Source organism: Manduca sexta, chromosome 23 (genome assembly GCF_014839805.1).
Source record: "Manduca sexta isolate Smith_Timp_Sample1 chromosome 23, JHU_Msex_v1.0, whole genome shotgun sequence".
NCBI lineage: Eukaryota > Metazoa > Arthropoda > Insecta > Lepidoptera > Sphingidae > Manduca > Manduca sexta.
This window is the reverse complement of record NC_051137.1, coordinates 7,305,170-7,318,695: the sequence shown is the minus strand read 5'-3', so window position 1 is coordinate 7,318,695 and position 13,526 is coordinate 7,305,170. Positions and strand designations below refer to the sequence as shown.

At 33.0% G+C, this 13,526-nt stretch overlaps 2 protein-coding genes and 1 pseudogene across 2 annotated transcripts; 1 reads left to right on the top strand and 2 right to left on the bottom strand.

Annotated features, from left to right (window-relative positions):
• The first annotated feature begins 38 nt into the window (after positions 1-38).
• Positions 39-3,092, top strand: LOC115445067 (3,4-dihydroxyphenylacetaldehyde synthase). The gene is made up of 5 exons (XM_037441790.1): positions 39-525; positions 884-1,004; positions 1,389-1,502; positions 1,738-1,857; positions 1,946-3,092. Exons 1-5 carry the CDS (start codon positions 446-448, stop codon positions 2,975-2,977), a joined length of 1,467 nt encoding a protein of 488 aa, XP_037297687.1. The 5' UTR covers positions 39-445; the 3' UTR covers positions 2,978-3,092.
• A 729-nt stretch (positions 3,093-3,821) lies between these two features.
• Positions 3,822-5,105, bottom strand: LOC119190282. Its single transcript, XM_037441791.1, has 2 exons — positions 4,794-5,105; positions 3,822-3,991 (listed from the first exon to the last, which is right to left on the bottom strand). The coding sequence occupies exons 1-2, from the start codon at positions 4,960-4,962 to the stop codon at positions 3,861-3,863; spliced, it is 300 nt and encodes a 99-aa protein (XP_037297688.1). The 5' UTR covers positions 4,963-5,105; the 3' UTR covers positions 3,822-3,860.
• Positions 5,106-7,361: 2,256 nt separating this feature from the next.
• Positions 7,362-10,703, bottom strand: LOC119190281 (annotated as a pseudogene).
• Between the last annotated feature and the right edge of the window lie 2,823 nt (positions 10,704-13,526).

The following is a 13,526-nucleotide window of genomic DNA, read 5'->3' as shown; positions in this document are numbered from 1 at the left end:
TTATTTTTCGAATCCTCAAACGTAAATAGAAATCTTAATATTCTATCTGATTGTACCTGAGATTCCAAATTAAAATAAGCTATTTGGCACTTAAAACCGCATAACATTTTACTGAACTAGGAAATCCCTCAACGGACTAGAAATAATAAATTCTATCATATAGTAGGTATATACAGTATAAGTAAGTAATACTGATTAATATTTTATTTTAGATTTTATGCATAATTATTCCGGTACACTTAATTCTTACGCATTGCGTGAGTAATTCTTTAAAATCAATATTTGTTCAGATTAAAATAAAAGATGGACCAGTTCTAATTTGCTTAGAAGGACGTCATTCTCAACAGTCACCGCCTGTGGCCTAAAGTATTTTGATTTTACTAAACTTACAGCAGCATTTAATTCAGAATATAATAAATTATAAAAAAATACCTAATATACCAAAATGAATAGCGAACAATTTCGAAAGTTTGGTAAAGAATTAGTAGATGTATTAGCTGATTACATCGACAACATACGAGACCGGTAAGTTTATTTATATTTCATTAATATCATCATGGGGCCTCCAAGATCTGAGACTTTTATTTATGTTAGGAGACGACGTTCTTAATTTATTAAAATTGCAATGAAACTAGAGGTCGTGTACTGTAATAGTTCTAAAGTGGTACACCGTATGTAATTCGAACGCAGTTTACAGCGTTCGAATCAGACCACAGCCTCAGCAAGCTGGACGATATGCGGCGCCTTTGTGCCTTACTAACAAGTTGTTTTTGTTTGACCATTTCTAATATCATGTTATGATTCTTCGACGGTGAAAACCGTGCTATTTTTTATTGCATACGTAGCAATAACGAGGATCTGGCACGGTTTGTTCTCTTTTCAGCGATGTTTTGCCAACGGTTGAACCTGGTTATCTCAGTGAAATGCTTCCGGATGAAGCTCCGGAAGAACCGGAGGACTGGAAAGACGTTATGAAGGTCATCAATGATGCGATAATGCCTGGCGTTAGTAAACATATTATTTGTACATATTATCTACCTAGTTACGCAGAGGGATTGAAGACTTTAAATTGAAAACCCATTAAACTTAATTATTTAATTATAAGGACAACTCACATACGACCTTCTGGTTTTGTCACTATTATTGTCATAAGTACTACTATTTTGGGGGCTAAGAAACACTAAGAATTATAATAGACGGTGTTGTTATACGACAGGAATTTTATTCTGAAAAACTAAGAACTTAATCAGCAATATCAGGTATATTGGCTAAATGTACAACATCCTGACCATATAAAAAGAATAGGCGAATGGTTTGCTTATCTTATCATTTAATTGCATAAAAAAATAACCTTAAACACACTAAACTATAGGATACTAAAATTTCAGATAACTCACTGGCAGTCACCGCACTTCCATGCTTTTTTTCCTACAGGGCACTCGTTTGCAAGCCTTTTGTGCAGTATGCTTAGTGATGGTTTGGCAGTCCTTGGACTTAACTGGGTAAATATAATTCTTATTATATAAGTTATGAAGTCAAATAATGTAACATCGAGAATAATTCAGCACAGAAATTAACACGTGATGTATTCAGAGGAATATTTAGTGGATGCCGTAAGCTAGCTAAATTTAGATAAGCTTATTTCTCTAAGAACGAACTATGACTATATCAAGCATTAAATCAAAAGCTAATTAACTTTAATTTGTCAATAAAAAATAAGATATCTTATTGTTTTAGCTGTCGAGTCCAGCCTGCACTGAATTAGAAATTGTAACAATGAACTGGCTTGGAAAACTGTTTGGACTACCCGAAGAATTTCTAAATCGTTCTTTGGGCCCTGGTGGTGGAATTATTCAGGTAGTTATAAAAATACTCTGTACTTTTCGAGTTGTTCATTAACTCCAAAATGAAATTTGATTATAATACCTTTATTTTGGATGTTCAGGGATCAGCAAGCGAGGCAACATTGATGGCATTGCTCGTAGCAAAAGACAAAACTATTCGCATTTTAAAAACACATGATCCGAATCTTGATAACGACACTGCGAAATCGAAACTCGTTGCTTACACGTCTGATCAATGTAATTCATCTGTCGAGAAAGCTGGACTCCTAGGTTCTATGAAGATGAGATTACTTCAATCTGATGTTAATGGATGTCTACGAGGTGAAACACTTAAAAATGCCATGAACGAAGATAAAGCTTTAGGGTTTACACCTTGTTATGTTATCGCTACACTCGGCACTACTGCTACTTGTGCGTTTGATTTTCTGAGTGAATTAGGCCCTATCTGTAAAGAAGCAAATGTATGGTTGCATGTAGACGCCGCATACGCAGGCTCTGCATTTATTTGCCCTGAATATAGATATTTAATGAAAGGTATCGAATTTACCGATTCTATAGTCGTTAACGCGAATAAATGGATACCAGTAAATTTTGACTGCTCTACTATGTGGGTTAGAAATTCTTGTGATCTAATGCGTGCGTTCGATGTTCAAAGAGCTTACTTAAACGATATAGCAGACCATCAAAAAATCCCGGACTACAGACACTGGCAAATACCCCTAGGTCGACGATTTAGATCGTTGAAATTATGGACAGTAATTAAAATTTATGGCGCTGCAGGTATCAGAAAACATATTAGAACTCAAATTGCTTTAGCGCTTTATTTTGCAGAGCTAGTTCGTGCTGATGATCGCTTTGTGGTTGAACCAGAACCTTCTATGGGATTAGTTTGCTTTAGGCTCAAAGAGGGAGAAAATTTCACGATACAAATGTTAGATATCTTGACAAAACGAAAGAAAGTTTTCATGGTAGCGGGTTCTTTTAAAAATAAGTATGTCATACGATTTGTTATTTGTTCAAGTTTAACAACACATGAAAACATCGATTACAGTTGGAGAAAAATCAAGGAAGTAGCAGATCTTATCTTAAACGCAGACAAAATAAATAGCAGTACTAAAATAGGTATTCACTAAAAAGGTACCTACATTATTATCTAATCCATGTTCTAATAAATCCTTACAACTACGAAGTATGTAGTCTATTGTCTAAGGCAGGCTTTTCCGCACACTCACGCTTTTTATCGTCAAAGGGACAGGCGGGGCAAAACTAATGCACCCACTTTACGAAATATGTATTCCATCCCATGGTGTGATAAGGGGCGAACCTATCGCCCTATCGGGCACAAATTGCAAAATTTGGGTAGATACCGAATAGAAAAACCCAATATCACCGCCCGAATCGAGAATCAAACCCGAAATCTCGACACTGCAGTCGTACCGTACTACGCCACTGAGGCAGCACAATTTAATAAGCAAATAAGAAATAAATACTTTTACTGATTTGTTTACTATTCATTTTCATAAATATTAAATCACAATACTGATACCGTTTTGATAAGTTTGCAAAGTTACAACAATTGGAAAATGGAAACATAATTATAAGTGATAAGTACTTGGCCTTTCAATTCTCTGACATAATATATATTGTGTAATCAACTATTCCTGAAAAATAATCAGCAAACAATAAAAGTCGGGAATGTTAAAGAAAAGAAATTTTAATTGCTGATTTATTCTACATGACATGTGACCCTTAGAATCAATATAATATAAACTAAACACTAGTTGTTAACATTGTCTATGTAGGTACACTAAATTAGAAGGTATAAACGTAGGATTATCCAAATATTTTAGTTTTATTGAGAAACAACTCCAACTGAAGATTTATCAGAATATTCTAACCCACATGGAGTTAGCCGAAATTCTAATATCCAAGATATTTTGGTACAACGTTTAAATATAAGACTTTTGAGGAATAAATATGTTTTAGAATTATCTTTTTATTAACTGTCATTTTATATTATATACAGCTACAAGTGTTGCTGATACATAATCCGTATGAATATCCTTTGGGTATGCAGTGCTCTTGACAAATAGCGTCCTCTGTTACTTCTTCATATTGGCACCAAATTCGTCCTGGCAGTTTTGGTTCTGAAAAATTACAAAAATATGTTCTTTTACCATCACATTTATTATTTTCCTGCGTAAGAACGATAGAAACATTTATTTTCGATAATTTCCATGGTGTAATATTTGAAACAATAACTTGCTTTATTTTAGTGTTTTTATTCTGAATATAACTGAATTGTTAGCTGTGGTCATTTTGAATTAACTAAAAGAATAGTTCCATTTACACGTATCTGGAAAGCTACGTCATATATTTCGATATTTTTTTCTTTTAGTCTATACAATACAATTCCCATCTAATATTTTTTGTTGTTGAGCATACTTATTATTCTTAAGTATTGTACGGTTAAAACTAGTATTACCTACCCAGGTAATACAGGTAGTTAAAACAAGGGTACGCGAATTATGCCGATTTTTTTTAAAAAGCAAATGCGATGAATAGTATTTAAGTAGAAACTTTTTAGAATTTCCTCGTAATATTAATAGTACTCTCATTGTACAGTCTGTCACAAGAGTAGGTAAACAAAATTAATATATCAAATTGCCATAATACTTTTGCCACCGTATCAACAATCATTTTTTCTTTACTGAAATAAACTTCAGAGGGTTAACTTCTTTGTGTGAAAGAATTTTGTAGTTTTAAATTTGTTCAGCAACTCTTGTGGCTGACTGTTCGTATTAACTGCCAGTACAACTCACCGCCCCAATGTCATTTAACTAATATGGTTTTATCCTTAAGCTACTTAATTCCTTTCACTATTTCCTATAAAATTTTAAAACAAAACATATACTTAAGTGTTCTTTTGCAAATAAAAGTTAAACCCACCTGCAGTAGTCTTTTCGTGTGATTCTGTCTTCTGTGTCACGATATAATCTGCATGTGGAAGTGATTCATGTTGTTTTTCAAACGCCACACTGTTTCTCGGAAACGCACACAATTGCACAACATAAAATGAAAGAGCCAGCATTAGAACGTAATAGACTTTAGAGCCCATTTTTATTTCAATCTGTTTTATAGACAATGAAGTGGCACCGAACCGAATAGAAATAAGTAGAGGTCAACGGGAGCAGTACTATATATACGTGCGGACTCTAAGTTATTCTGTTATCGAATGCGTAATTAGGTACCGCTACACCGAGAATGAGTAGTGACTCATTATTACTAAACATGTAATCAGCGCATATACTCAGAACTTCAGAGTCAATTCCTTACTCTTTAATAAATTATGGAATATTATTTTAATATAATTATAGCTTATCATTAGCCATTGTAATAGATAATACCTTGTATTACAATGGATTTGATATTCTTGTATTTGAATGCTTGAGGCATATTCATATCCCTAATCAGTGCTATTGAATTTATAATATAAAGTAATAACACGACATGGCGATAGGCTCGCCCCCTATCACATCACAGGATGAAATACGCCTCTGCCTAGACTTTCCGGGATGAAAGGCGTCAGTGTCCGTATTTGTGGATTTCACACATATTTATGTTCCATTAATTTTGTATTATAACATATTTACTATATAATTATACTAAACTCAAGCTGTTTAGTCAGTTTAAAAACAACTAAGTTCAAATATAACATTATAATACTGGTGTGGAAATTCCTTGTAGGTAGGTAATTATTTATTTTAGTGACATAGGAAGGACGAGTAGCACTTTACTCAGAAGTTGTGAAACTTGTAATAGGGACTTCTCCACTCCCTTAGTTCTAATGACACAATTCAACCACATCGATGATGTATGTACCTACATAGGTTTATGAATGTACCTGTCATTCTAACGTATTAGAAAATAACTATTCTAGAAATACAAGAAACATAATCAATTAATTACATATATTATAAAAGTAAGCGCCAGGTAAGTAAAAGCCGTCGCCTGATTTCCTTTAAGGTTCGCGCCAAAAAATGTTCAACTACATTACATTACTAGCGTGAACTGCGCACATAGTTGACTAATATTTCCATCAATCAATAAGGGTTAAATAACATTTACAATAGAATATTTAATGACCAACCTGAATTCTTTTATTTCTTTGTTTAATAAAAGTAGGTAGGTACCTAATTACGAGTCATGCAAAACAAGGTGACTCATTTGTACGGAAATGGTATTTTTGGTCTAACTTATTACCTATATATAAGTATCAATTTGTCTTGAACATCCATTACATTGGTTTGTACTAATTACGCAGGTACAATCAGTCACGAAAATAACTGACCAAGTTTAAATTGATATAATAAATAATAATAATAATTACTTAATTGCAACATTTTTAACCTATAATAACATCAGATCTTTGTAGGAAGTTGTATTTCAGTGAAATAAATAAAATGTAGGGACCGGCTAGTAAATAATTACAAAATTTATTGAATTTTAAATTGTATGGTCTGTGTGGCTATTTTTGTGACCAACTATCCGCCCTTTTCAATAAACGATCCCGATCGCTTTTTCGACCTATCTCAAAAATGAACCAATCATAATAAGATTTTTTTGAAATGCTTACAAATGAGTAATTATAATATCGGATTGAAATTGAAATCTTTTATTGAAAATGGCTATAAACCAATTAACTAATACTTTTGCATCGTCGTTCAGCCCGATTATTATGCTGTTTGGATATAAGTACCTACTTATTTAACTTAATCATTAGGAAAAGACTTTTTTTTAAGGACTATTCAAATCTATTGGTTTTATGCAAAATTATCCAATACTAAACATATAGTATTATTAAAAGAAAATATTCTTTATCTTCCATAAATTTAACTAACTACAAAAGTTAAGATTCATAAATAATATTATAGTTTATTTTTATAGTACTGTTTAATAATTATATAAAAATTCATAAAATTGGTTGCATGGTTGAGTTTGTCGACACCAGGGTGTATTATTACTTGCGGGCTAAAAGACGTTAGAGCCTAAAATCGATAGACCACCGTCACTTACAGTGTAGGGAAGGCGCGCCTTGGGCTAAATACCCTATTATTAAAAAATAACTATGCCACTGGATATTTCACGGATCAGATGCTAAATTATTCGTTAATACTTTTCCCAAGAACGAACTTATACGCAGGCGGAGTCATTAACAATACGACAGTTGATGCTTGCAAAATGCATTTACAATATTGTACTCTGTGCTAGCTACTCATCCCACCGGTTATTACATATTATAAATATGATTTCTAAGTACGATCCGTTTTGTCTTCATACTTCAAACTTGCCTTAAGTCAGGCAAAAATGCCTAGGTGACAAAATTCTCATAAAAAATAAACTTATATATTTTCCATATATTTGGGACAAGAATCGAACACTGAATACCGCTGGCTACTAAATATCGCGTATATAGTGTATAACTATTTCCCCGATACAATGAGGCAAAACAAACTATAAAACTAATAGAACTACTTTATTCAAACATATCATCATAAGTTAATAGTGTTCGTTTGGCATCTTTAGGAGGAGGCGCGCCCCGGTTGTTCGGCGCGGGAGTCCACGCGCCCGCCTGCTGCGGCGGTCTCCGCGCAGGCGTCACGCGCCATCCCTCCTCAAAGCTCTCTATAGCTGCTTGTGCATGCCCACATATATCTGGACTGTCGAATGTCAAAAAGATTCTGAAACAAAAATTATTATGATTGAGTCTGCTGTTTTGTTTCCAATAATTTAAGAGTTATCATCTATAATTTATAATATTATACATATAAAGCTGAAGAGTTCGCTTGTTTGTTTGAATACGCTAATGTCAGGAGCCACTAGTTCGAATTTAAAAAGTCTTTCAGTGTTGGATAGCTCATTTAACGAGAAAAGTTATAGGCTATATAACATCACGCTATGACCGATAGGAGCGGAAAAATATAGCAAAAACGGGGAAAATTGTAAAAAAAATATGGATTATGGATTATTCCCCTTAAAACGTTATAAAAATCTATATTGTAAAACAAAACACTCTCAGCCTATATGAACGCGATAAAATCTTACCCCCGTATTCATAAACGTTATTTATCTAAGGACAGAGCATTGCTGTGATAACAAGACTGTTTCTCAGTGCTGACGGCATGGTTGTGATTGGCTAATATTGAGATACAACTTTAGTCTAGTTGGCTGTCAGATAAACAAAGCTGAAAAACAGACTTATTATCACAGCAATGCTTTGTCCATTGATAAATAATGTTTATGAATACAGGCGTAAACTACCAAACAGATTACAATTCAATTTCGTATGGAGGTAGTTTGAGATCCCGGAAGGGCATAAGCTATTTACTATATCGGAAAATATATAGCGATTGATGATGGTGATTGACAGTAGTTAAAAAACAAAACATACTTTTCATCATCAGGCTCTTGTGCGAATGTAAATGGTTCAAATGTTGTGAGGCGACGTCTGAGTACTTCCTCACTGATTTTGCTCCCATTACTTGAAGTGTGCAACTGCGATTGACAACTGGTGCTGGAGTATCTGAACCAGGAACCTGAGGCCGTGGTGATTTCTCATCTCTAAAATAATTAAAATGGATTATTTTCTATAACAAAAATGCATGTTTGACATTAGGTGCTAATATTATAAATAAGACCTATTAGTGACATAATAAATGGTTTTACATTATGAAACACTATGTTAAACTCTATGGTACACAGATAGGTTGCGTCATGCAATTTTAGCCTACTTCTAAGGGACAATCCTATTGTACAGATCCAAACACAATATAAATCACTTCCAAAAGATATAAAAAGATTATCAATTAAATTTAAGATACAAGAAAACAACTTACTTGTCTCTGCTTGTGACAAACGAGTCATAAAGGTATTTAACCCGTGGTGCAGGTTTTTCTTCAGGTGGTGGTGGTTCTTGGGAAGCACTGAATGGTTGGTATGACGCCACTCCTCCTGCCCCACCTGCAGAACCACTTAGCTTCCGTTCTCTGCCTGGATAGAAAAAAAATTGGTAATAATCAGTTTTTAGTTACACATTTAAGACTTTTGTCAGCTATTTATGTAGTGTTTATGGTTTGGTTCATAACATAGCACAACCACAGTGAACATATTAATTGCATTCTCTTAACTACACTATTTATGAGTTCTAATAACTTGTTACCCACTTATGAAACTTATCTGACTTTATCTAGGATGTTTCAATGTGGAGTATTGAGTAGTAAACCTATTTGTGAATATAGAAATTTGTTCATTTTGTTGTGTCACTTTAAAACTCATAAATTAAGACTCTACCTATTATAAGGCACCTTATAAGTTACGTTTTCATATTCAGATTATACACTTTGCTTTTGTAATCATTAATTGCTTTAAGTTATTCATACTAATACTAATAAAAGTAACTTAGGGTAAGATACTATATAAAATAATTTGTCTAGTATTTGGGGATTATTACTTTTGTATTGGATTGCCTTCAGATTATTTTGATCTTAGTTACAGCTGATATCTTAAATTAAACAGACTGAATATGGCAATTGTACCTATGTGAGAGAGCCAAGAGGGTTCATCTCAAGCGGCCCGATTCAATTTTGGCTGCCAGAGCGCCCCTTAAATATTTTTAATAACTTTTTGAAAATCCTGCTAATTCATAGAAAAGCAATTGTGAATGCTTGAAAAGAACATCATTTGATACTTTGGATATATATTGTTTTTGTTGTGTCTGTCTAAGTATGTAATATAAAATGTTGTTAGCTAATAGTAGGTTAGGTTTATTTTTTATTAGTCGAGATGACGGTAGGTTGAGGGTTATTATAACCATCCTGAAACTCTGGCTCTTGCAGTAACAGACAATAGAAGATAAAGATTATTGTTTTATGACTAATACCCTTCTTTCTTTATCCACTCCTATAACAAAAATCTCTATAAGGAAAAAGATCAGTCCCTTGACAGTCATTATAAAGTTTACACTGGGTAAATACTATTGCTTAGTTCTAGCCAAATCTGGTATATAGTCTCGGTATGCTCATGTCCTTAACCTTCCTAAATGAACTTCATGCATACATGAAGGAAATCCGAAATTGGCTTAGTATCCAGTAGTACACTAAATCAATCAATAACTTGTGGCGGTTTGGACGTTAACATAGTTGCTTATTTATTAACATAGTTATTGTATTTGTTTACAATATTACCTGCCCGTGGCCGTTTAAATGTTGCGTTCTGCGGTTGAGGTGGTGGACTCTTTATAGCTTGAATAGCTCCGCTCTTTATTAATTTTCGTGCTATTTCACGCGCATCTCTTGCTTCGGTAGGTCTTTTAGGCAATATGGGTTTTCGGGTTTCCTGCTTAGGGAGCTTTTTAATGCCTGAAGAGCTTTTTCTTTTTTCAATTTTTGATACTTTGCTTGCAACATCAACTCCTCTTCCGTCAAATTAGATGGGAAATGTAGATAAACCATTTTATTTATTAGATCAGTGTCCCAACTTCCAACACCCAAGTTATTTTGTTTATTTACAATTTTGAGAGTAACTGAGACAGGACTTGTAAGTTGCGATATTATCAGTCTGACTTCTGAGTATTATCATGAATGAAGATACATGACAGTTGTCACTTGTCAGTTGCCAGAGGATTGAAGACAAAGAGAATTATAATATATATGGAAGAAGAAGTAGAGCTTTCAGCCCAGAGTGCGATATATAGGGGCTCAACAACCAAATCAAACTAAAACTCTTTACGTGCATAAACATATATATTTGAAAAACGGCAAAATGTTTAGATATATATTTTTCAAACTTTTCCTTATTTTATATTACTCCCTATTTGTATTTGTGAATACAGAACCTATTTGTGAATACAAAATTGCGTTACGTAAATAATACTTGAACGGACCCTTAGTACCTTAGTTAGTGCCGATCACTGTATCACTATATATTTGATTTTCCATATATATTATAATTATTATCTTTGGTGCCGATTTTGCCCATGTTCAATATAATTTTACTTTTTTTTATTCTGAGATTCTAAGGGTCATGCCTTGGATCATGTAGTCTGACCAATGACTAAATATAAAGAGGACAGGCCTCAAAAGTTAGCTATATAAATAAGTTATATTTATGTTAGGGAAATCGACGCAGAATTGTCAATATATATGTCTATCTCTTTTACTCAAAGCTTATTTGGAACGCAACAAAAAGACAAAAAATTGCTTTCTTCCCATATGGCACTATTTCGTTTACTTCAACACACTGGGACCGCCTTGCGGCAGAAACGCCATTTTATGCGGGCTAGTCAGCAAGTACATGTAGTGTCAGACGATGTAAACAAATCTTCATAAATATTGAATTTAAAGTAATATAATCATATTCTCAATTGTTCAGTGTGTTTATTAGTGTATTTGTTAAGTTTCGAAAATGACTCAGTGTTGTGTGAAAGGATGCAAATCGAATTCACGCAAGAAAGACCCGAAATATCTTTTCATAGGTTAGTAACTGTTTTTACCGAAAATTAGCAAATATCTTTGTATATTTACTTTTTGGATGTGTTTTTATCAATTAAAATGATATGTGGATCTGGTTTGTTAAGCTTTGGACCCTTTTAGGCGTGATTTATACACATTAAAATCATTATGTTTGTTTACACACGAGCTTACGGATGGGTGGGTGGATCTGTTTAGAAATTATTGATATCGATATTTTAACAGACGCCCGTTTATCAGTTACGGTTTTTGTCTTTGAAAGAATGTTAGAGCACACATCAATATTGTATTATTCAGAACTTTTCCTTATTTTATATTACTCCTAGTTGTGTATTTGTGAATACAGAACCTATTTGTGAATACAAAATTGCGTTACGTAAATAATACTTGAACCCCTTAGTACCTTAGTTAGTGCCGATCACTGTATCACTATATATTTGATTTTCCATATATATTATAATTATTATCTTTTGGTGCCGATTTTGCCCATGTTCAATATAATTTTACTTTTTTTTATTCTGAGATTCTAAGGGTCATGCCTTGGATCATGTAGTCTGACCAATGACTAAATATAAAGAGGACAGGCCTCAAAAGTTAGCTATATGAATAAGTTATATTTATGTTAGGGAAATCGACGCAGAATTGTCAATATATATGTCTATCTCTTTTACTCAAAGCTTATTTGGAACGCAACAAAAAAAGACGAAAGTAATTGCTTTCTTCCCATATGGCACTATTTCGTTTACTTCAACACACTGGGACCGCCTTGCGGCAAAACGCCATTTTATGCGGGCTAGTCAGCAAGTACATGTAGTGTCAGACGATGTAAACAAATCTTCATAAATATTGAATTTAAAGTAATATAATCATATTCTCAATTGTTCAGTGTGTTTATTAGTGTATTTGTTAAGTTTCGAAAATGACTCAGTGTTGTGTGAAAGGATGCAAATCGAATTCACGCAAGAAAGACCCCGAAATATCTTTTCATAGGTTAGTAACTGTTTTTACCGAAAATTAGCAAATATCTTTTATATTTTTTTTGATGTGTTTTTATCAATTAAAATGATATGTGGATCTGGTTTGTTAAGCTTTGGACCCTTTTAGGCGTGATTTATACACATTAAAATCATTATGTTTGTTTACACACGAGCTTACGGATGGGTGGGTGGATCTGTTTAGAAATTATTGATATCGATATTTTAACAGACGCCCGTTTATCAGTTACGGTTTTTGTCTTTGAAAGAATGTTAGAGCACACATCAATATTGTATTATTCAGAACGACAAACTAAGTGAAATTAGAATATTTTTAAGATAACCAAAAATGTAAAACCAAGGCAAAATGAATTGAGAATATTGAGCGACGTGATTGGAATCCTACACCAAATACATATTTCGCATTTTGAGAAGATATGCATAAACCACACGTTTAATTAACGAGTAAAGATAACTGTTTTCCAACAATATTCCCGATAAGTAAAATAGTAATGATTATTATACTTCACCTAATAGTAATATTACTTTAATATATTTGCTATGAATAAAATTAAATTGTTACATAAAAAGAATAGATAAACATAAAAGAAACAACATAAAGATGAAATGTAAGATATATTTTTACAATTGGCGCTTATGTTTCGAGCAACCTTGCATGCACGAAATAGATACATAATCATATTGTTGTTATTGCAAATAATTATTATAATTGATTATCTTAACCACCATTTTACGGTCATTGATTTTTAGTTTGTAACCATAGTTATGTTTCTCGATCAAAAGAGCATAATAATAAAATAAATAAAACCAACCAAATAATTGCTAGCTACGCTATCTTATTCCATTTATCATGTATTAAATAAATATCTTAATCTGTAACTTAAATTTTAGCAAGGAATAGTGCAACATACAAATATAGATCAAACACAACTGGATGCTTGTCACAACAGGTACTGCTTTGTTTAACAATTGTTACTTATAAATCAGTTTCAGTTTGTTTGTTTACATTATGGTTTGTTATATTTATATTATGGTAGTTCCTAACCCCTTTCGTATTTGATCTTTTTGGGCTTTGTTTGTCTCTCTTAATTCTTCGATGTCGATACAAAATTTTCGGTACTATATCACTATTGTAAGGGGCGGAGTCGGGCACCATTTTA